This window comes from Salvia splendens, chromosome 6 (assembly GCF_004379255.2).
Source record: "Salvia splendens isolate huo1 chromosome 6, SspV2, whole genome shotgun sequence".
Taxonomy (NCBI): domain Eukaryota; kingdom Viridiplantae; phylum Streptophyta; class Magnoliopsida; order Lamiales; family Lamiaceae; genus Salvia; species Salvia splendens.
In genome coordinates this window covers 6,811,417-6,835,328 of record NC_056037.1, presented here as the reverse complement: position 1 = coordinate 6,835,328, position 23,912 = coordinate 6,811,417, and the positions used below count along the sequence as shown (strand labels likewise).

The 23,912-nt window shown below is 37.9% G+C and overlaps 5 protein-coding genes across 5 annotated transcripts; 2 read left to right on the top strand and 3 right to left on the bottom strand.

The window, feature by feature from the left end:
- The first annotated feature begins 808 nt into the window (after positions 1-808).
- Positions 809-1,549, top strand: LOC121808696. The gene has a single exon (XM_042209289.1). It carries the CDS (start codon positions 809-811, stop codon positions 1,547-1,549), a length of 741 nt encoding a protein of 246 aa, XP_042065223.1.
- A 4,556-nt stretch (positions 1,550-6,105) lies between these two features.
- Positions 6,106-6,558, top strand: LOC121808695 (extensin-like). The gene has a single exon (XM_042209288.1). The coding sequence runs from the start codon at positions 6,106-6,108 to the stop codon at positions 6,556-6,558; it is 453 nt and encodes a 150-aa protein (XP_042065222.1).
- A 150-nt stretch (positions 6,559-6,708) lies between these two features.
- On the bottom strand, positions 6,709-9,580 carry LOC121808694 (zinc finger protein CONSTANS-LIKE 12-like). The gene is made up of 6 exons (XM_042209287.1): positions 9,101-9,580; positions 8,803-9,012; positions 8,433-8,719; positions 7,999-8,115; positions 7,776-7,836; positions 6,709-6,738 (listed from the first exon to the last, which is right to left on the bottom strand). The coding sequence occupies exons 1-6, from the start codon at positions 9,578-9,580 to the stop codon at positions 6,709-6,711; spliced, it is 1,185 nt and encodes a 394-aa protein (XP_042065221.1).
- A 7,457-nt stretch (positions 9,581-17,037) lies between these two features.
- LOC121808693 (protein FAR-RED IMPAIRED RESPONSE 1-like) lies at positions 17,038-18,006 on the bottom strand. The gene has a single exon (XM_042209286.1). The coding sequence runs from the start codon at positions 18,004-18,006 to the stop codon at positions 17,038-17,040; it is 969 nt and encodes a 322-aa protein (XP_042065220.1).
- A 156-nt stretch (positions 18,007-18,162) lies between these two features.
- LOC121808692 (protein FAR1-RELATED SEQUENCE 5-like) lies at positions 18,163-19,445 on the bottom strand. Its single transcript, XM_042209285.1, has 3 exons — positions 19,439-19,445; positions 18,629-19,391; positions 18,163-18,475 (listed from the first exon to the last, which is right to left on the bottom strand). Exons 1-3 carry the CDS (start codon positions 19,443-19,445, stop codon positions 18,163-18,165), a joined length of 1,083 nt encoding a protein of 360 aa, XP_042065219.1.
- Positions 19,446-23,912: the final 4,467 nt, after the last annotated feature.

Sequence of the window (23,912 nt, the reverse complement as noted above, 5' to 3'; positions counted from 1 at the left end):
TTGAATATGTAGTCTCATACATGCAAATTTTTATAATTTCTCTCGTTCGGTGTGTTTCGATTCATTCATATCTCCCTATACTACACAAGTAGTGGCCGCTCCTTGTCCGTGCCCTACGCACCGACGTTCACTCCCTAAGAGTCACTCCCTGTCCATGTCTATACAACGACGTTCGCTCCCCACTTTAACCTGAGTGTTATACAGAGGATCGTCAGACTAATTTGATGAGTACCTTCATGTGTGAGGTTCTTTTGTCGCTAGGTGTGGAGGCTTTCTGTGACATATATTTGAGAAGACTGATCATAGTGATGTCTAGTCGTATATGAAATTGCACGGCAGAGTTCACGACTACCCGACATGCTAGGAAGTATTGATGTATGTATTAGGAATGAAAAAACTAACCAACTACTTAAATAGTATTGACAACCCGTCTCGAGGGCACCACCTCTTTTTCGAGAGTATATGCCCCGCCAAACTTCCATCCAACTCTAATAAGATATGATTGAAGAAATTTGGAGATATACTGATGTTTATATTTAGTAATTTAATTTGATTATATGAATTTAAATTTAATTAGATTAATCGTTTGTTTTTACTTTTAAATAATTGTAGTTGAGGTTGAAAATGAATATGAAATGGAGTTATTCCATTGCAAATGTTGTGGATGAAATAAAAAAACGTTGACATATTGATAGCTGAAAAATGGAATTACTTGGCTAAGCATTGTGGATCCCTAAATTTGATAAAAGTGATATTCTCAACAAAATAAACATAACTTAAGACGACTGTAGCCTGAAATCCTCAAACGATGACGTATAGCCTAAAATCCAAAACGGCGACGTATAGCCTAAAATCCAAAACGGCGACGTATAGCGCATTGAAGCTCCATCTCCGATTTCAGCTACTCCTCAACAGGATCTCTATCGCCGCCGTAATCGCCGCAACGCTGCTCCTCCTCCTCTCAATCCAAACACCACAGACCTGCTTCGATCCGTCCGATCCGAACCCGAAGCCGCACATGCGTTTCCCCAAATCGACCTGCGATTTCCATCCCCGCGCCTACACCACCGTCGAGAAGCGCAACCGCCGCATCTGGTCCACCAAGGCCTGGGCCGTCGCCGTCGCCTCCTACGCCTCCTTCTTCGAAACCCTCCGATCGCGAAACCACATCGCGAACCACTCGCATGTCCTGGTCGTCTCCGCCGGTCCGGGACACGCGGTCCGAGCACTCAGGGACGCCGGCGTGGAGGACGTGACGGGGGTGGAGTCGCCGCCGCTGGTGAGCCGCGCGGATCCGCATAATCTGCCGTTTTTCGATGGTATTTTCGATCTATGGTTTGGCGCGTATCTGGATCTGGCTCTCTTCCCGGCTAGGTACGTGGCGCAGATTGAGCGGACGGTTAGGAGCGGCGGCGTCTGCGTGGTGGCCGTGGCGGAGGAGGTGGCGGAGATTGTGAAATTGTTCCGGAAATCGCGGTTCGTCGACGCCGAGAGCGTGGTTTTGGCCGGGGAGAGGAGGACTAGAATCGTTATGAAAGTTGAGAGTTAGCTACTGAAACTCTCCCTCTAATTTTATTTAATCAATTCTTTCTGTACATTGTTGTTTGTTGTCTTATCTTTCTCATTTGAAAATCGAAATGGCTTAATTATTTGAAAAGTGATGAATCAATCGTTCTTTGTAAAATTGAATTACTTTGGCACTTTAATCCCCTTTGAATATTGCTTAGGAAATTTATTATGTTGATTGAGATTGCATTAAGAAAACATGTTATTTAATTCTAGCTTCTTTGTGTGTGCATGATGAAAAAATTGAGCATATTGATTGTTAGGTTATGTTCATGGATTGAAGCATGATTCTTAGGTATCTTGGTGAGCTCAATTTTATCAAGTTTAGTTTTCTATTAACTCAACAAACCTAGTTTTCTTCATGTTTAGTCAAGAAACCTCGAGAATTCTATGAAGCTGATAGACATAGGGGGCGTTTAGTTATGACTAGTAGTAGCCTAGATCGATAAAAATAGTCTTGGTAATCTGTTGTTTAATAAGATGGATGGGAAATTTGGAATATCCTCTTGATTTATGTAGCATTGAAAGAGTATGATTGAAGAAATCCTAGTGATGAGGATAAAAATACTCAATCATGTATCTCATCAATCGTGAAAGTAAACGCCCCATAGTGTTTAGCTCGTTGCCAGAAAACTGGCTTGAATGCTTCAAGCCTATTCATTATGGTGATTGATGAGATCTCTCGATTAGTATTCTTGGTTTTAGTTGCCAATATTTTGCAGTAGAAAATTGGTGTTATATGTTGTGATCCATAACATAACGTGCAGGTTGTGCCTTTTCTGGCTGCTTTTCCCCTTCTGTAAGAGTTTTGGAAATTTTATGTTGAATCTATTTTAATACTGCCGTTTGAAGTTGGGTTTGGTTCTCATCCTTGATTTGTGAATTTTATTTGATTCACTGCAGATTACTTTACTTACTTTGAAATGTAGGTTTTTTTACAAATGAATTTGAATTGATATACTATTAGGAGGAGTACCTTTTTTTATGTGCACAATGAAAGGTCCACTGATTGCTTTCCATGACTTGAAACATCAAGAATTTGTCCAAGATTGTGATTCTTGATGTTATTAGATTCTAGAGATTTGTTTTGTTGAGAACCTGAGATGAAATGATTGTTTGTAAATTTGGTGCAATTTGAAGTCTGCACATTTGTAAGATTTTACTATTCTTTCCCCACATTATGAGTTCAATGGAAAAGTGGAAAGGCTTATTTTATTATTATGTTTTTTTAATAATCGTAGGAAATAGATGCCGGATGCGTTTTTAGCTCAGTTGAAAATGTAAAGTTTGTTATGTGGTGTTGTGGTGCTGTAACTCTGTTGGATTGGAATGGGGAGAAAAAAGGAAGACCCGAAGAAGCATGCCCCAAGTTAAATCGTTGGATACAATCCCAATCCCAATCCCAATCCCAATCCCATAAAGTGAAAATTAGTCAACTCATTTCCCATTTAAATTTGTGTGGTGAACTATCAAGACTATTGAAGTATTGGTTGTTAATGAAAATATTACTCCTATAAGAATTCAAACTTAAATGAACGCAAACAAACACTAGATTTCCACTTAAAAATGCTTAAATAATCAAATACACACACGAATTTAATTGTAAATTAATGCTAACAAACACTAGATCTCCACTAAAAAATACTTACATAATCAAGTGCATATAAGCGTATCACAGTTTCACAATCCATCATATATAATCAATTATCAATTATGTCAGCACCTAAAAAATGAGTAAGATCGTCAAAACGGGGATGGATCCCCTGCTGTGGTAGGAAACACAGCAGGGGCTGCTGTGGTAGGAATACGTCGACGTTTTGTTCAAATTTTACAGACTTAAGTCTTCTCTAATAGCTCAATACATATCGCACTAACTAATGTTACAAATCCATAAAATTTGATTATCTTACACTTGCCACGTTAGTATACTTGTAGGCATGATTTATTTGATCAATGATTTAACTTAATATTGCAATATTTTACCATCCACAGTCCACACTACTTATAAAATCAGAATTATTTAAAAATTTATTGATTAGTGATTTTACTTAATAATAAGAATAATAATTCTTCGTTGATATTCATTTTTAGTAATTACTAAAATTTTATCCATAATTTGTTTTGGACTAAGAATTTATCAAATTTGCAAACTCATTTTATATTTAAAATTTAGTGATAATGATTATTAAATTAGTTATTCGTTGAATTTTTGACAATTTCATAACTATAAAACTCTAATACTCACATTTCGGTTTTTTCAATTACCTCATGATGGTTAAAGTTGAAAATATAATGGAAAATAAAAAAAATATAATATGACAATAAAATCACAATATTTTTAATCAACACTGCACATATAATGAAATCATTTAATCTACACAACGTTGGATTATTGTCTTATCATATTTTTTTATATTCATATTAGCTTCGATTTTATGCATTTTGAGACAATTAAAAAAATTAAAAATTACTATGATTTATATTTAAATTTTAATGTATGGGACCAACAAAGAAGTCAATTAAAATAAAATGACAATTATCTCTTAATTTACTCCAACCGTCCCAGAAAGTTTGTCACATTTTTTCATTTTCGCATGTCCCATAAAATTTGTCACATTTCACTTTTTACCATTGTTAGTAGTGGACTCTATATTCCACGTACTCATTCCACTAATTTTTTCAACTCACTTTCTATTACATTTATTAAAATTTGTGTCCAATCAAAATGTGACAACAATTATGGGACGGAGGGAATATCGTGGTATGAACTATCAATTACTACTATAATATACTAATATTACACTAAAATAATTTAAAGAGTAATACTAAGGGTTTCAATTATTTTTTGAAATTAACTTTTAGTGTAATATTATAAATGAGATTTATAAATTTAAATACATAATGACTTTCTAAAATTTGATAAATTTTTTATTAAAATAAATTATAACTAGAACTGTTAACTCCCAACTGCAACCGATAAGCTTTAATTATTATTTAAAATAAAATTTAAATGAGCATTCAATTTAATATAAAATTCTAAAATTTTAACTAGTAAGTAATTCATATAGTATTTTAATGAGTGGCTTATTAATCATTATTTAAATAAAATTATTGTTCAACTTAAATCACCGAAAAGATGAATTAGTTAGTGCGGCATGTATTGAATCTATTTGGAAAAAAAATATGGATTTATTAGTTATTGACTTAGACCATCCGCAACGCTGTCACTTATCCGTCCCTTAACCGTCCCGTAAATTACTATTCACGGGCCCCGCTGTACTTTTTTACTCCATCTCTTAACTAAGGGACGGAACCTGCAACCCTCTATCTCTTATCTGTCCCTTAACCGTTTCTTAAATTACTATTCATTCAATTTCATTTTTTATTTTTATTTCCAACAAATTCAATTAATAAAAAACACACTTCATTAAATAAAATAAAAATACAACTTAAAATTAAAAAAATTAAAAACCTCATTAATAAAATCCTAAAAAAATTAAAAATGCATAATTTAAATATAAAACATAGTATTTTTTATGGTGGATTAATTTGTGGGAATGAGTTGATATTTATAGAAGTGATCGGAGTCTTAAAAAAATAAAAAAATAAAAAAGTTTGCAAAAAATGCCTATAAACGGCTAGTATTTTTTTGGGATTTTTTTTTAATTTTTGAATTTTTCCTGATTTTTTTAAAAAAAAATATTTTTTCGGATAAAAACGACGCCCACTCACGGGTCGGCGAGTGGGCGTCACGGACGAACCGGAGCTCGCCACGTCGCCGACACGCGTGGCAAGACGTCTCGCGAGCTGTCCCTTCGGGACGAGCGTTTCTCCATGACGGGATAGAGACGGAAGGCTGCAACGCCGTCCCTTAACCGTTCCGTCACTCCGGGACGAGATAAGTGACGGCTAAGGGACGCGTTGGGGAAGGCCTTACTGTTGTATGTATTGAAGCTCGAGTATTTGAAAAGAGTTGAAGTTTGTAAAAATTGAGACAAAACGTTGACGGATTACTACCACAGCAGGGCCTGCTGTGTTTCCTACCACAACAGGGGATCCTGCCCCGTCAAAAGACTCAAAACACCCACTGCAAAATTCACGATCAAGCACGTATTCATTTTTACACAAGAATTTATTTCAGTCAGTCGTGATAATTCTATTAAATTTGAAAGTACAATAAAAAATGAATGTTTTGTTTGTGTATTTATTAATTATTAGTCAAAGTTAATGATAATCCGAGATAAAACTAAAAAGGAATGTGGTTGATTTCAACATTAATCTGTTACTAATTTTTTGCAAACAAACATCATCTCCACTTAAATTTGACTTTCTATATATACCCTTAACAGTTCATCAATCAAGTATCGTCACACTAATTTAAATCAAACATTTTATGGTTACCTCAAAAACAACAGCGAACAACAATTCTCAGATAGTAATGCATGCAAAGCACCATTTCGTATGAACTCATAAATTCACAAAAATTGAGCAAAATTTCATCCACCAATCAAAACTCCAAATATACTATCCAATTAAAAAATGTGCTACGTCGGCAAAGCCACCAAGATATTCGTCTTCATCGTCGCGATTCTCGGCCTCGTTCTTGGCTTCACGCTGCTCAGGCATCACGGAATTCGTAAAAGATGCAACTCCGATCCGTGCGCGGACACCGATCCGAACCTCTTCCGCCCTTCCGGTTCCAATCGCTTGAATCCGCCACCGCAGAGTCAGAGTTCAGACTCCACTGTTCCGGATTCGCCTCCGCCGCCGAGTGATAATCCGAGTCCTAGTGCTCCAGATTGGTCCCCGCCTCCTCCAACGTTGTCTCTGAGTCCTAGTGTTCCAGATTTATCTCCGCCTGATAATCTGAGTCCTAGTGTTCCGGAGTTGTCCTCGCCTCCTCCTCCTGCAGTGATCTCGGCAACTCCGCCGCCGGAGTTCAGTCGGCCTATTCCAGTACCGGTGGCGCCAGGTCCACTGAATAATTCATGATTCTGCTCTTTCTATTGGTTTGTTGCTTATTAATTTGACAACGTTTTTTTTTAATATTCTGATTATATTTTCCCCCAATAATTGCAATTGAATAATGAAAAGCCAACTTTGCTAATTGCTATAGAAAAAAAGAACTTGATAATATATCTTTCACTGCCACTCTAGAACATCGATTGCTATCTGATGCATTAATTTAACACTAAATTTTTAGTGAACAATATTAAGCTTAACACAATTGTAACATCGAAATAAACACGAGATTAATGCCACATCTGCTTATAAAACTTAATAATCAAACATATATATATATATAATATATAATATATATATATATAGATGTGTTAAGGTCCTTCGCAGCTTTTCAATCCAATGTTCTTTTTAATCACAGCCATTGGATCCTTGAATTGGATGGTTGTGATGATCTGCATTATTTGACGAAAAATTTGCATTATTAGTCGGTGTGCATTATTCAACTGAAAATCTTCATTATTACACTATAATTGTGCATTATTAGTCGGTGTGCATTATTCAACTAAAAATCTGCATTATTAAATGACACGTGGCATCATTCTAACCGTCGGATGACAAAATCGTGGGGCTGAGATTAAAAAGAACAATAGAACAAAAGATACAAAAAGGAAATGAATACAGAGGTGTGTTAAGGTCTTTCGCAACTTTTCAGTCCAAGCTTCTGTTTAATCACAGCCCTTGGATCCTTGAATTGGATGGTTGTGGTGATCTGAATTATTACACTATAATGGTGCATTATTAGTCGGTGTGCATTATTCAACTGAAAATCAGCATTATTACACTATAATGATGCATTATTACACTATAATGGTGCATTATTAGTCGGTGTGCATTATTCAACTAAAAATTTGCATTATTAAATGACACGTGGCATCATTCTAATCGTCGGATGATAAAATCGTGGGTCTGAGATTAAAAAGAACAATAGAACAAAAGATACAGACATGCAATGTAATTATGATCAATTTCTTCTTACACGGAATGTCAAATAGATGGTGACATTAGATTTTCCCAAAAGAAAAAGGGACAAAATTTTCTTCAGGTTTCCATGCAGAAAAAATGAACACAAAATTATGTATATCCGTTTCCTTCTTCTGAGTAGAACATTGAAGAAATTATTTAAATACTCCATCGGATTATGCTCTCACTATATACTGACATTCTCGTTGTACAGAAGAAGAAGATACCTTTGCTCTTCTTTGTATCTCTCTCGTAGCCTCAACACCAACTCCATCTTCCAATCCAAAACTACATATCAAAATTATCATCATCATCAACATCTCTACTGCTACTGCACATGATCTTTGTATATGAGGATATCTGCCTTCTTGATTGTTGCCACATTTTACAAGTCATGTTATTTTCTACACAAAAAACTCACACAATACCCTTAGCTAGGCTTGATAATACAGTGCTCCTTCGGGATCATACTCATAACTCTCCCCTGACTTCACAAACCTGCCTTTTACGCGTTTTCTTGTATCTGCTCTAGCCTTCCGTGACACGTACCTTATTTGTTTCCCGAACCTACATTCATCAAAATCTCTACTTGAAAATAAATTCTACTTCAAAATTCACACTTCATAAGCCAAACAAATAATAATGCATCCATCATCTGTGTTCTCCAAAAAATGAATGATCCATCTTGCAAAACACCACATTATAAGCCAAAACAAGCACAAATGTATCATCTAACAAAATTTTGAAATAATCATCAACCTCTGCAAAGAAAATTCCAATATTCTAAGAAAACCTCTGCATCTAAGAGATCATAACCCGAAATTATTATATGCATCATCATCAACCTATTGCAAAATCGAAATGAATTTAAGAAGATGACATACGTCCGTGTCTTCTTCTTCGCGTTGTACCTCATCTTCGCCTTATCCCTCGCTTGCGGGCTGCTCATAGCTTCAAAATTTGAGTCCCACCGCGAGTCTCCCGTCAGAAACAACGGTGACAACCCACAATCTTGATACTCAGACACGCTACTCTCCCCCTTAATCAGGGGCAAGCTAGGTGAGCCTTGCCCGTTCGCACCAAACCCAAGGCTAATATCAGGAGGGCTCATGCCCTGCATCAAGCTCGGCGGCTGCAGCCCAATGCAGTCGTGCTGTGCTGGCATTGACGCCTAATTCATACTCCATTATTATTAATTTTTTATCAATCATGTGAGCTTGAAATAGATGTAACAAAATGTGGAATTGTTTATACCTCATGAGTGATGTTGGATTCTGTCATAGAATTGTTGTTCTCTAGTAACAATGCAGTTAATCCTCCATCATCGCATGGAAATCTTGCTTGAGTATTTTGAAACATTTCATAGCCACTACCAAAGCTTAATGGCATCCCATCAATGTCAACACTACACATATCCTCATTCTCTTGAGTAATCAATAAATCTTTCATACTTTCTCCACAATTCTATTGCAATCAGACCAACTCTTAATTAGGTCAAACTAACTTCCGTCCATTTCATTATTTGAATAATTTTAAATTAAATTGGATGTACCTTTTCTAACCCGGATTCGAAAAACATGATATCACACTCCCTGCCATATGTCGACGGCAGAAATTTAGGCGGTGGGGGTGGTGGAGGTGGAGACGGAATTGGCCATGTGCCAAACGGTAGAATCTCATTCTCGTTATCGTTACCGTTACCACCAAATTCATGCTCGGGCTCGAGAGTGAGAGGCCACATTTTGTAAAGCTCGGCGACGGAAGGACAGCCATTGTAAAAGTTGTGCTTTGCGCGGCGGGACTGGCAACACCCGTCGCTGTCGCATGCCTCGCAGAGGGAGAGCTTCTCGTCGAGGCAGCGGACAACCGCGGGCTCTGAGAAACAGCGGTCGCAGATTAGAGAGTGGAGGTGGCGGAGCGAGACGGCGTTGGCGGAGTGGACGTAGCTGTCGCACTTCAGGCACAGGGCGGCGCCGTCGGACTTGCAGTAAACCATCGCCCTCACCGCCCTGCAAAGCTCACACTCAGCCATCTAACCCTCTATCTCTCAATCGATTATCTTATCACAAAATTGTCGAATTTTTCATCATCGACATTGCAATTGAATCATGCATGAAATATGTATACAATACAATTATTGGAATCGAGGTAGTATAATTTATTGGGGAAATAAAAAAAATTGACCTAAGAACGGGTGATCAGCCGAAATCATCTTTATTATGAAAAAAAAAGTGGGAATGATGAGCCATTTAGCGCAGCAGTAATTATTTGGGGAGGGGGAGAGAACAGTGACTTTAGAGTAGTCGGTATTTATAGTCGAGGTTGTGGGCTTGCGACACGTGGCAGGATGTGAAGCATGATGAGGTGGACAACAACCTTACCGGAGAACTCGCTCAAGGGAGGCTTATAATCAGGACGCAGTTGGAGAAGCCGATGCTATATATATATATATATATATAGGGTTTTGATCTATGCAAAACCAAATTTAAATACAGAAACGCAAAACAGTGTCATGCCAAGCACATTTTTAGGTCATAGTTAGTTTATTTTTAGGTCATACTAACGAAGTATGACCTAAAATGATCTTAACATGACATTAAACTCAAATTTTATAATATGACATAAAACTGCTTAATTATGACCTTCCGTGTTTTGTGTTAATTATTGACCATTAGATCATCTAATCCTATGGCTGAGATTTGGGCTGCATTTCTGGATTTAAACACATACTTATTTTGATCATCTCCCTATATATATATATATATATGAGCCTTAATCTCCTATTGATCACTTATATTTAAGTTTCTTATTAATTTGAAGCGTTAAGATTAGATGAATGAAGGGACCGGATGAACTCCTTTTTTTTATCCCGTGTTGCATTATAGGGAGGATTCTGTGCATTATAAGGATAAACTAGTAAAAAATAAAATTGAAAACCGCCAGAAACGGAAGGAGCAAAATTTAAGCGGGGTATTGATACACCCTTCCATCTACTCACTCTCTCTCACTCCAAACGTCAAACTTTCTCTCCACGCTTCTGCAATCCGTCTCCCCATCTTCCACCACTCTTCAAACCCTAGCCGCCACCACCGTTGTCTTTGTTTTCACTGTCCAACTCTAACTCCGGTAGCGCGAGGGTATATTGTTCACCGCGTCGACAAGGTAGGGCTGACAAAAGTCTTCTTGTTGATTAATTGCACCCGGTAGACGACGATAGACCCCAACTAGTAGTCGATTTCATTCTTTTAAATACGAAAATCAATGATTTTAACATCGACTCGGTTGCGATTTTTCGAAAGCAAAAATGGGTTGTCGTTTTGGTTAGGGTTTTGTCTTATTCCGAAAACTATAAATATTTACTGGTTTAAAAGTGTGGATTCAGCGATTTGATTTGTTGTTCTTATGACAGATTTAAAATGACAAAAAGAGATCGTCCGTCGAGATCTCAACCAACACAGGCTGCAGGTACCCAATCAATTTAATTGAGTGTATAATTACTTCAGTAGTTGAACATCAATTAGGCTTCCATTGTGCATTCATCGACATATCTGGTAAATGGCTGGATAGGTAATTGTAAAACTGGTTTGTGCATTATTTGATTGCTTTGATACATGATTAAATCTCGACGTACACCTTATCTATCGTGTGGTTTTACCTTTTTAAGTCCTTGTATACATGGGAGATTAACTCAGTGAAGTATTAATAAGCGCATTAGTTGATTGAAAATGTACATTATTTATGTTCTGGGATGCATTATTTGTCAAGCATTTGGCATTATTTATCTGCTTACTGACTGGTGTGGGTAAATTGGTGAATGGAATATACATATGTGCATTATTTGATTGAGGCTGTGCATTATGTATCAAGTAGTTTTCATTATTTGCAATGTATTAGGCATTATGGGAATTATTGTGTACATCGGTGAAATGCTGCTTACCACAACTCAAAAGTTTGCTTGTACATTATTTGTTTGAAAATGTACATTATTTATTTGGTACTGTACATTAGTTGTCATTTATTATGCATTTTTGGACTCCTTGTTGAGTGTTGTGGGTGCAACGGTTAATGCAAAATAACTATGTGCATTATTCGATTGACTCTGTACATTTTGTTTGTAGTAGTACACATTATTTACCTGGTATTATGCATTATAAGACTTCATGTGTACATAGTTGAAAGGGTAGTAAGCAGAGTTCAAAAATATGCGTTAGTATTATTCATTTGTGCATTACTTTAATGAATTTGTGCATTCTTTAACCAGTAGTATGCATTATATAGCACATATATGCATTATTTCGTTCGTAATAATAAAGTTCTGATGTTGTATGTTGACGATTCCACAACAGATAAGCAGTTGCGACTGGACATAGACGAAGCTGTAGACGACATAATATCCGTGGCACTAGCTCAGAGATTGAGGGAAAGATTGGCCGAGGCTGGGCCAAGTACAGCTCCTGAAGAGGGTGATCAAAAGAAACCAAGAGGGAGAAAAGTCGACCATCTATATTGTCGACGAACCCCGTCGGAGTTTCTCAATTGCCTGAAATCGCTTACCCCAAGGCAGAAGGAGGCAGTAAGAGAAATTGGCTTCGCTTCTATTTTGCATTTCGACATCGAGGAGATCTCGGGTTACCTGGCCTACTGGGTGTTGAACGCCCTTAATCTAGCACGGTGCTAGATACAACTGTCGGGGGGTGATAGCCTGACCCTCGATGAGGAAGACGTCCATTTGACGTTGGGGTTTCCAAGAGGGCTGACACCCATCTCAAGGCCGGTTGACAAACAGAGCAACTTCGCCTTCAATGACATGGTTGCTGAAAGGTGTCAGGAGGGTCGTTTTAAGATGACCCCAAAGGACATAGCTCAGATCAAGATGGCGGGCGTGGACGGTGGGGAAGAGTTCAAGAAGCTCTTCATGTTCCTACTCGAGAATGCTGTAATAGAGACTCCCGCCGACGGCAACTGCAAGCCAAAGATTCTTCATTTCATCGACGATGTTGATGAAATTAGGAACATGAATTGGTGCGGTTACGTCCTCTCCATGCTTGAGGCCACTTACCCCAGTTGGGAAAACGGACAAAGTGTGTCGTTCACCGGGCCAATACATTTCCTGGTGGTAAGTGAATAAAAAACTACAGTACATGATTATTTGCATGAATTGCTTAGATTATACAAAAGGAAATCATGAGTCTGAAACTTAAAAAAGCATTATACATATAGATGGTTATATTATTTACCCTTTATTGTTGAAGTCATGTAGATATGCCCATTGTAGCATCTGTTCGGTTATGATGCCATTTACATTTCTGTAGTTAATATCTTGCATTATACCTCTATAAATCATGCATTGTGTTTATATTAGTTTACATTACTGACCAGTTACATTCCAGGGTTAATATTTATCAGTGTGCTTATGTGGACCGCGTGATTCACATCCGGAGGTGAGTCATCCGTGCCTGGCCGACAATAAAGGGTTGGACAGCAGAGACCCTTAGGCAACGGGAGGACGCTGAGCCCGACCAGTTCGGAACCGGGAGGTTAGAGGCCCGGCTAGAGAAGGAGGAGTTTCTGGAGGAAGAGGAAAGAAGAAGGCTGGCATCGAGGAGTGGAGGAGAAGCAGCATCTACAAGCAGACATAGAGCGAAGCGGATAAGAGACAAGTTCATCGCTTCAAGCTCGCTGATGGCCCACGCAATTTTGACGTGGGTCGATGATTTCAAGAGTATACCCGTGGAGCTGTTGGACGATGATTGCTTCCGAGTGGGGAGTCAGATTGGTAAAAAATTATTAGGAATGGAAGACCGTGATGTGGTGGAAGATCAAGATATTGTGACAACACTTACACAGGCAAGGGACGACGAAGAGGAATACAGTCAAGATTGGATTGACGAGATGGAAAAGATGATGGCCGCGTATGACAAGAAGAAGACCATCAACACCAGCTTTGCTAGGCCGTCCTTTGTTTTGGATGGATTCGATTGTCCTAACCCATTTGCTACACAGCAAACAGATGAGGCAGGGGTTAGTGGTGGTGGAGGCGTAGCTCCCCAAGTTGATGACAGAGCAAATGTTGCCCCGGTTGTTGATCAGCCGGGAGATGAAGAACTTCAAGGAGACATGGCCATGTCTGATCAATTAGGTGATGATTTCCCTGATATCATCTATATTGATGCTGGTGTTGCCGGACTTGAAGTCCCAACTGAAGTGCATACTTCAGCTGGTGCAACTGCTACAGCATCAGACATGACGGCTGTCGGTGGAGAGCGGAGCAAAGCTGGCGTATCAGTTAACAACCTAAACACTTTGGCAGTCACACTTTTGTACATTATGGATTTGTTTTAATTTTTGGTTATATTCTTCAGGAGATTGAGTCAATAGTTGAAGCTGGTGATGGTGCAAGTGGGTTTAGGAAAGCTGGAGGTGGTAAGGGGGCAAAGAGAAAAACCAGGACGGTGAAAGCCACAAATTAGACAGCAGGGGCAGAGGAGAGTGCCAAGGTGTGTACATACTAAATATTCCTTGCATTATAAACTATTTTTGTTTCATTATTGCAACTACTATTATCATTACATCACATGTGTGACTGACTTGAGTATATAGGGTGAGGCTGAGAAAGCAGCACAACCCATTAAGGAGGGGGCTGCTAAGGGTGGGCAGGGGAAACCGCCTACCATGGCAAAGGTGGCTGCTAAACTACAGTATATGTTTTTAACTGTACATTATGTGATTGCTTGGTTACATTATATGTCTGTAATTGTACATTATTGATGAGGTTACATGCATTGTTTATGTGTGCATTATTTATTGAAAGTGTACATTATTTATGTACTTGTATACATTATTTGTCAAGTATTTTGCATTATATGTCTACCTGCTGAGTGATGTGGGTGAAATGGTGAATGCAATTTACCTAAGTGGATTATTTGAATGAATGAGTGCATTATGTAGCTAGTTGTTTACATTATTTATAAGGTATTAGGCATTATGGGAAGCATGTGGATGTGTTAAATGGTGAAATCCACAACTCCCAAGTAGCCTTGTACATTATGTGATTGAATATATTCATTATTACTCCGGTAGTATACATTTCTTGTAAATAATTAGGCATTATTTGACAGCTTGCTGTGTGATGTGGGTGAGATGGTGAATGCAAGATACCTATGTGCATTATTTTATTAAATCTGTAAATTATGTAACTAGTTGTGTGCATTATTTGTTAGGTATTAGGCATTAAAGGACTGCATTTGTACACTGTATTGTTGTAACTGTACATTATTTTTGTGGTCGCATGCATTATGTGGCTTGTGTTTTGTGCAAATAGAAACCTCCACAGGCGAATGAGAAGGTCATTGTGATTGGTGGAGCTGGAAAGGGTGTGCGTGGTAAAGATGTGCCTTTACCTACTGTGGCTGAGCAAGAAAAATGGAAAGAGAAGGAGATCCAGCAGGAGGAGGCTGGACATGTGGTATGGGATAGCTTATTTCCTGCAAACATTAAAGTTTTACCATGTACTAATGATGTTTATTTGTGTTAACTTCCTTTATTGCAGGAGGCCGCAAACCTGGCAACAGCCCGAGTGAAGAAAGCCAGTCTGGCTGCAAGGTCTCCTTTCAACGAGCGGGCTATTAGACTAACAGCCAAGGCCAACAATGTTGACAAGGAGCTGTATTACTGGGTCCTTAGCATAGCCGAAAAATATAAGTCAGTCTGGTTAATTTTGCCTTTGTTTTTTTGTTGGCACATCGAGTAGTTTTGCTTAAATGTTTCATGCTATGCAGGGATTCCGTTGTCTACCAAGGCAGCTTCAAGCAAACTGTGCAGGGCGAGTTCCAGATGTTAGCGTCGTTCAAGGCTGTGAGCCCCGCTATCATAGATACGTGGAGCTCTTACCTTAACAACATGGAAAAGCTGAAGGCACCGGAAACGGTTTCCAGACTCTTTTTCTCTACAAGGCCATGTGTGAGTGACCAATGTTATACTCTGATTTACAAATTAATGTTATAGGTACAAATACTGAATTGCTTTGCCTAACAAAATTGCAGAAAGACACAGTTGTAGACACTCCTCCAGAATGGGATGAACGAAGGCAGTTCGATTCTTTTTGGACAATACTGTTTGAGGAAGTGCTTGGCGCGGGATGCTACCAATGGGAGAAATACGATATGGTGAGGGATATTATACTAATGTCTCTGAGATTCAATACTATTGTACACAGTATAAGTTAATGTAATGTACCCTTCGTTGTGCAGTTCTTCTTCCCAATTTGGGGTGATAGCCATCAGTACGTGGTGTGTTTCGATCTGCAAGATGGCAAAATGAATATCATAGACCACAGTTTGGTTGAACCTCACGGATCCTTCAGCGCCAAATATGGCAAGACACCCTCTCTCCTGGTACGTAGTATGTTTACTCAGTTCAGTAGCATTATATAAACAACATGTACATTGTAAAGAGTTCTTACACACTTTTCATATTTGATATAGAAAAAATTCATGGCAAATGCACTTACCAGGGGTGGCATCAACCAATCTCAAGCCACGAGGTATTGGAGAGATTCAACTTCGAACAGTGGGACGACCATTATGGGCTGGAGTGAGTGCGCGTTTAGGCTGAGGTGCGTGAGGTTAGGGATGTTGTTGGGACAATTATTAGCTGGAGTGAGTATTAAAACTGTCGGGTTTTTTAAAAAACTCATGTTGGAAAGTGGACACAGCCAACTTGTGGCTTGATATCTTGTGAACAGCTTGTTATTTGCGTTTTGCAAACAAAAACATTTCTTGGGTATTACTGTCTGATTACAGTGTGTCAGCACATATAATTGTTCTATTTTTAAGAATAATGAAACGTTACTCCATAGTAATGTAAAATAGGTATAAAATAATGAAGATAGAGTTAACTTTATTTTAATAACAATGTCCAATAGACTGTCGGTAATGGACATAAATAAACGAACCATGATAGTAGTGTGCGTAGCAGTAGTATATTAATAATGTACATTCCATTAAGTTTGTGTGCTTATTAATGTAAAACTTAAAGGCCAACAATGAACATAATCAATGTCGTAATGCAACGTATAATGTACATAATGTGGCTAATAATGAACGGGCATGGAAAAACTATATACAGTAAGTGCAGTGCTAATATCCGATAATGTAAAACTTCATTACATGTAATGCACGAAAACAGATTAATAATGCAAACATATTATGTACACTGCGGTAAGTGCATTTTAATATTTACATGAAACTTCAAGGACAACAACATACATAATCAATATCGTAATGCAAAGTATAGTGTACATAATGTGGCTAATAATGAACTGCAATGGAACAACTATATAGAGTAAATGAAGTGCTATAATCCAATAATGAACAAAAACAGAGTACTAATGCAATAATAAAATGTATTAAATGTTGACACTGGGAATACTAATAACACTAGGACATCCAATTGAATCAAAACAATGATGTTGTGTGTATCAAAACTAAATCAAGCTGGCCTCTTTCCCTTCCGCGTCTCTTTCTCCATCGCCATCTCTTTAAGCATTGGACAATTTCTAGAGTCGTGATGGCCCATCTCATCGCACACCTTACACCGTCTTAGAGGCCTAGTAGCATCCTTTGTAGCCTTCTCTCTCTTCGAAATCAGATGGCTCGCTGAGCTGCTAGCGTGGCCCTTGGTCTTCACGACATCCGGAGGATGGACCTCAACTACTTCAGGCCTTACCATACCATAAAACTCTTCAATCATCGGCCTCTTTTCAGGGGCGGACGTTGACGGAGTACCAGCTTGGAGAGAATTGCCAAGTTCTTCCACACCACCTACGAATGCACGAAGCACTTCAATGTCGGTCTCAAATCGTCTAAGAAACCCATAGAACATTAAAATCGCCTGCTTAGACACAGTTTGCCTATCGGCAACGATGGACCTGGTAGGCAGGGCATCATGAAACTCCCCATGTACAGCCTTGGCTAAGGGAGTCTTCATCCATCTGCTTTCGCAGTATTTCTCTGGGATTTTTTTCACTTCATTGTTCCGGAACAAAAAAAAGATATGACTGCACAAATAACCCTGCCTACCGAATAGTTTGCATTCGCACGAGTATGAGTCATCATTCTTATCATGACGGACAACATATGAATTGCGATTGCTATCTCCAAGCTTGTAGGTGTCAACCATTTCTGTAGATGAAAATCCAAGCACGCGGCATTTGTCATTACCCTCTATAATTTCTTCTTGTATTTTCTTGAACATACTGTCGGTGTACAGCGTGGGCAGGGTAGTGGCCAGTATGGGCAGGGCAGTGGCATCGTGGTAGTCCAACGTTGTTCTACTATTCTGCTGAAATTCAACGGCATGGTTGAAAGTCAAGTAGAATTCGGCAATGTTATCTCGGGACTTCAGAAAATTTTTGTAGAAGCTGTTCTCCGATTCGGATATGGACGTGGTCCTAATCATCGATCCCAGAAGAAAATCTCTAAAGTAAGCCGGTATCCAGAATTGCCTATAGTCGTACAATGTGGTGAACCAGTCAACGTCATCCAGCCCATGATGTTCCACTAATCTATTCCACTCATCTTCAAATTCGTCAGGTTCAAGTAGGTCCGACCACACTCAAGCATTGAATTTCTTCTTGAAATCGTCATCCCTCAGCAACCTGTTCGGTACCTTGGTGGCCCACTTATGCATTATATGCCACATACACCATCGGTGTCGAGTACCAACTAGAACCTCTTCAATAGCTGATCTCATGCCCAAATCTTGATCTGTCACGATCATCTTGGGTGCTACACCCATGCATTCGACGAAATGTCTGAACAACCAAGCAAATGCCCCTGTTTTCTCGTTGCACACCAATCCGGCAGCGAAGGTTACAGGTCTTCCGTGATTATCTTTTCCAGTGAAAGGAGTGAAGATCATACAGTACCTGTGTATCACATAGTAATGTATCGTCAGCAACATCACAATCGAATAATGCAATGTTAGGTGAGTAGTAATGCATACTAAATGCGTTATAATGCATAGCATAATGTACAACTATATGCCTTGTAATGTACAATAAACATCATCGAAGTTATACCTGTTTGTGTTGTACGTGGAGTCAAAGGCCACAATATCACCAAACATGTGGTAATTTCTCTTCATCAAACCGTCACACCAAAATAGAGCAACCAACTGGTTAGAAGCATTAACTTCGTAGTGATATGTGAATGCCTCGGACATTTCCTTCTTCTTAGCCATATCATCCAACACCATTTGCACATCAAATCCATGTGCGTATGCTTTGATGTCTCGAGAAGCATTACTGATATCCCCGACAGTGCAACCGACAAGGTCAAACCCACCGAGAATTTCCTTCAACACCTTAAATGTAAGTGTGGGCCCTATATTAGCCTTGGAACGGTCAAGAATGAATTTCTGATGTACATCATCCAACTTTCGATTAATTGACATAAATTGCTGATGCTTTGACTCAACCATATGGTGGTTATGAGCCTCGCTGAACTCCTGGATGATATAACCTGGTAATCCCCCTTCGGAGAAAAACTTGAACGATACACTTGCTTTACAACCACAACGCTTGGATAACCGCATGCGCTTCATAGAGAAACCAGACCGTGCATTCAATTGGTCATCGTCGTTCGACTTCTTCTTCCATTCCATATTGCATACAACATAATACCAGGTTGTAACATCGTCCACCTTCCTCATCCCTTGTTTGCGCGTATCAAAACCAACAGCGCGGGCATATACATCGTAAAAAGCGAAAGCGAATTCTAGGGATTGGAATTTCTGTCCGACGACAGGCTTCAACTCAGGAGAACAATCTGGTACAACCACCACTGTAGAAAAACAAAAATAAAAAAGGCTCAACAAACATATACATTACATGTCATGTTTCGACCATTACTGAACCTAAAACAACCATTATGTTACATAATATGTACATTATGTAAATAAGTCAAAACTAGTCCCTAGCCGCGATTATATCTAAACACTCGTTTAATAACTGAAACTCGTGGACTTTGGTAATGATTTTATTAATTAGTACATACTACACCCTAGCCCCTAGGATTGCTAAACCCTTAAGGAAAACAAGAAACGTGCGCCGAACATGCAAACACGGCAAAACTTAAATTAAACTGGTCAGAAAAAATGTACATTATAGATCACAAATGATGCATTACAGAACCTAAACCAACCATTATATTACATAATATGTACATTATGTGTATCAGTTACAAAATACTACCTTGCCGCTATGCTTTTGCAACCCTAGATGAATGACTGCAGCTCATGTACTTTGACGACGTCTTTAAGACTTAGAACATACTACACCCTAGCCTCAGGGATTGCTAAACCCTTTGGTAAGACAAGAAATGTGCACCGATATATCAAACACGGCCAAACTTAAATTCAACTGGTCAGTGAAAAGATGCATTACAGATCACAAATCATGCATTATATAACCTACAAACAACTATTATATCATAGAATATGTACATTACGTGTATCATTTAAGAACTACTACCTAGCCGATATGCTTTGTAAACCCTCGTTGAATGACTGATACCCGTCTACTTAGACGCCGGTTTAAAAACTTATTACACACTACACCCTAGCGGATTGCTAAACCCTTTGGTAAAACAAGAAACGTGCGACGAACAATAACACACGTCCACACTTAAATTAAATTGGTCAGTGAAAATATACATTATAGATCACAAATCATGCATTACATTACCTAAAACAACCATTACATACTAGAATATGCACATTACGTTTATCAATTAAGAACTACTACCTTACCGCTATGTTCCCTAAACCCTAGATGAATGACTGAAACTAGTGGACTTCGACGACGTTTTTAATTTGTACATAGTAAACCCTAGCCGCGAAGATTGCTAACCTATTGGGGAAACAAGAACGGTGTGTCGAACAGTGAAACTAGACGAATAATATATTACTCGTGACTTTGGGTAACAAAACAAAACATCACATATGATCGACTAATCCACCAAATCTCGATTTCTGATAACAAGTAGGAGTACAAATTGTTGCAGGGAAAAAATTATGAACCTTCTTCCATTGTTCAGTAAAACAAAAGCAACGACCGAGCCCTCCGACAAATCGGCGATATTAGCGACAAATAAACACACGGTTTTCTTCAATAAACAAAAACAGAAGTGATCTTTAGACCTTAATGAGATCAATGGAGTATAGACGCATAACTTTTTGGGAGAGGAGAGATTGAACGTGATATCATTGAGAATAACCGCTGAGATTTTGGAAGAGAAAATTATGGAAGTTACCATAACAAACACATTTGCATATACCAAATTTAGCCTTTTTGAATTTTTAAATAATTTAATTTAAATTCATGTGGCATTATTTTAGGCCATTAGATCTTCAAATTGAATGGATTATTTATTACTCCACTTTTTTTAGTACTATTATTCGTAGTAGTATATCCAATTTAAGCCCAAACTACGATTACTTATAGTTTTAGTTTTTGTACACATTCAAAAAATATCAGTAGTTTGTATAGATATTGAGAAAGCTAACTTTGAGTATTTTATAGACATTATTTGACGAGTTATTTGTGCTTTTGATCTTATATTAGTAGAATATTACTCCCTTCGTCTCACTTAGCACTCCCTGTTATTTTTTAGCATTCATTTTGTTAAAATGATAATAAATAGTTAAAGTGAAAAAATGGTAAAGTAAGATAGAGAATAATATAAATAAAAGTCTTCTCTACCTTATTCTCTCTCTTACTTTACCATTTATCCACTTTAACTATTTATTACTCCCTCTGTCCCACAAAAGATATCACACTTGTGCGACGACACGAGATTTTAGAATGTTTTATTTTGTGTGTTAGGTGGAAAGAGAAAATATAATATTTATATTATCGTGAGAGAGAGTTTTTTCTAAAAATGGAAATGTGACATCTTTAGTGGGACAAAATAAAAAGGAAAGTGAGACATCTTTTATGGGACGGAGGGAGTACCATTTTTCAAAACGAGTGCTCAAAAGTAACTGGGACTGCTAAAACGGGACAAGGGTAGGGACGAAGGGGGTAATTGAGATTGTTTGAAACCAAAAAGTTGGACATTATTGACATTGTAAACTTTATTTAATAGAAGGCATCCACAAAGTTGTGCAGTAATAAATACTAGTGCATTTACATTATTATTACATTATAATCATGTTTGCTTGGATAACTAATCCATTTTAGAATGACCTTGCATAAAATACAAAAAAATATACGCATGTTTTTATTATAATAATTATTTATTATATTTTAATTTTATCATACGAAATAAAAATTTTAAATTAAATAATAAAATATAACTTAGTTGGTAAATTATTAATCAATTTTTAATCAACTTAGAAATCTCTTTCACTTTTTCCACTAATAATTTTATTGTATTCATAAATTTGTGTTGCTTTAAAATTTTCTATTTTTATAGATAAATAGTCCAGTAGTTGTTGAGGATTTTTTTTTAAAATCCTATGAATAGAATAAAAAATTTAAAAGTGTTATATGAGGGGCAAACGAAGTGTACTCCAAATAATCTCTTAAAGCAACGACGAAACTAGTAAGGGACAAGCCCCCGCTCCAGCGGGGGCTTGCCGGCGCCGGGCACTGTATAATTATTGCGTGCTTGGGGCGGAAATTGAAGAGAGTACCCGTAACTGTTCTTCTCGTTGATTTTTAGAGAGATGGGTGAGAAGATATGAACAGTCAATGTGTAAAAATAGAGATAGAATAGATATACAAACCAAGAGAGAAAAAGATGTCTGACACAATATATGCTATTTTAACTTTTTACAGAGTAATAATATTAAATTAATTACTACTCCAATTAAAATATTTGGGATAATAATTTATTACTCCATCAAATCAGAATACTCCCTCCGTCCCATAGAAATAGGCATTTTAGGGTTGACACGAGTTTTAATGTTAATTGGTAAAGTAAGAGAGAAGAAGAAAAAATTGTTGAAATTGTGTAAAGGATGGTGGGACCCATAAATAATAAAGTAAAAGAGAAGGCAAAAAAGGTTGCCATGAATGGATGTGGACTATTTGTATAGGACGGACGAAAAAGGAAATATGACCTATTTATATGGGACGGATGGAGTATACTAATATCGTATTCATAAGAAAAAAGCATATTGCAAATATCTCAACCAAATATGCAACATAGAATTTTTTGAACAATAAAAAAAGTGATGAGGAAGGCATTATCAAATATTATAAATAAATATTTTATTTTCATCTTAGTATTGAAATATACATTGCATATTACTCTTGTCCCATGGTTGAGTTTCCACGATTAATTATTTAGTTGATTGTAATGTAATAGAAATGAAAGTACAATTTCTCAATTGCTCAACACATACGGCATACTCATCTCTATTTTTCAAATCTAACTATCCTCATAATCTTAAAACAATACTCTCTCCATTCGTTATTAGAAGTCTCATTTATGTTCGGCATAAGTTTAAAGAAGAAATATAAAAGGGAAGCGGATGAAAAAAGATAGTGGAATGTGAAACTCATTTTGATATACTATATTAGTTTTAAAATAAAATGTGAGTGCAATGAGTTAATGGATAGTGAGATGTACCTACCTTTTATAGTAAAAGTGAACCGGGACTCCTTATGGCAGACGAATGAGATATTAATTAATTGAAAATAACAATAATAATAATAATTATTATTATTATTAGTATTTTTTTAATTTTAATTTTATTTTCAGCACCGGCTTATTTGATTTTCTGGTTCTGTCACGGTCTTAAAGTGTATTTTATAGGACGGATAAAAGTGCATACCTTCCAAAAACAGCTAGGAATTTTATCCAACAAAATAAGAGCATCAGCAATGGTGCCCGTTCGGGCGGAATTCCACGGCGGACGTCAGCCATTGTGCATGGTATGCACGGATATGGAATTTCGCCGAGGACTCCGCAGTTCCGCGGCATTACGCGGAATTCCGTCGCGACGGGTGTGCGGGCGTCCGCCATTGCGTTGACTCCCACGGTCGTCCGCGCGGAATTCCCGTTTATTGCATTAAATTTTTTTAATTGTGGGAAGTCCTTCGGGGAGTCCTTGGGGATGTCTGCTACTATGCAGTGTGAAGTCCTTATGACGTAGCAGTGCAGTGGAAAGTACGTATGACGTGAGAGGAGGTGTTTTAGAGAATTCCGCGGGGAATTCCGCTCCACCGCTGATGCTCTAATATGTAAAATCTCCAAATCGTTTAACGGCGGATGCAAGCGCAACGTGGCCGCACATGATTACCACACAGCAGATAAGATAGCGCTTTGCTGCTGCGCGCCTGCGCCATTCGCTCA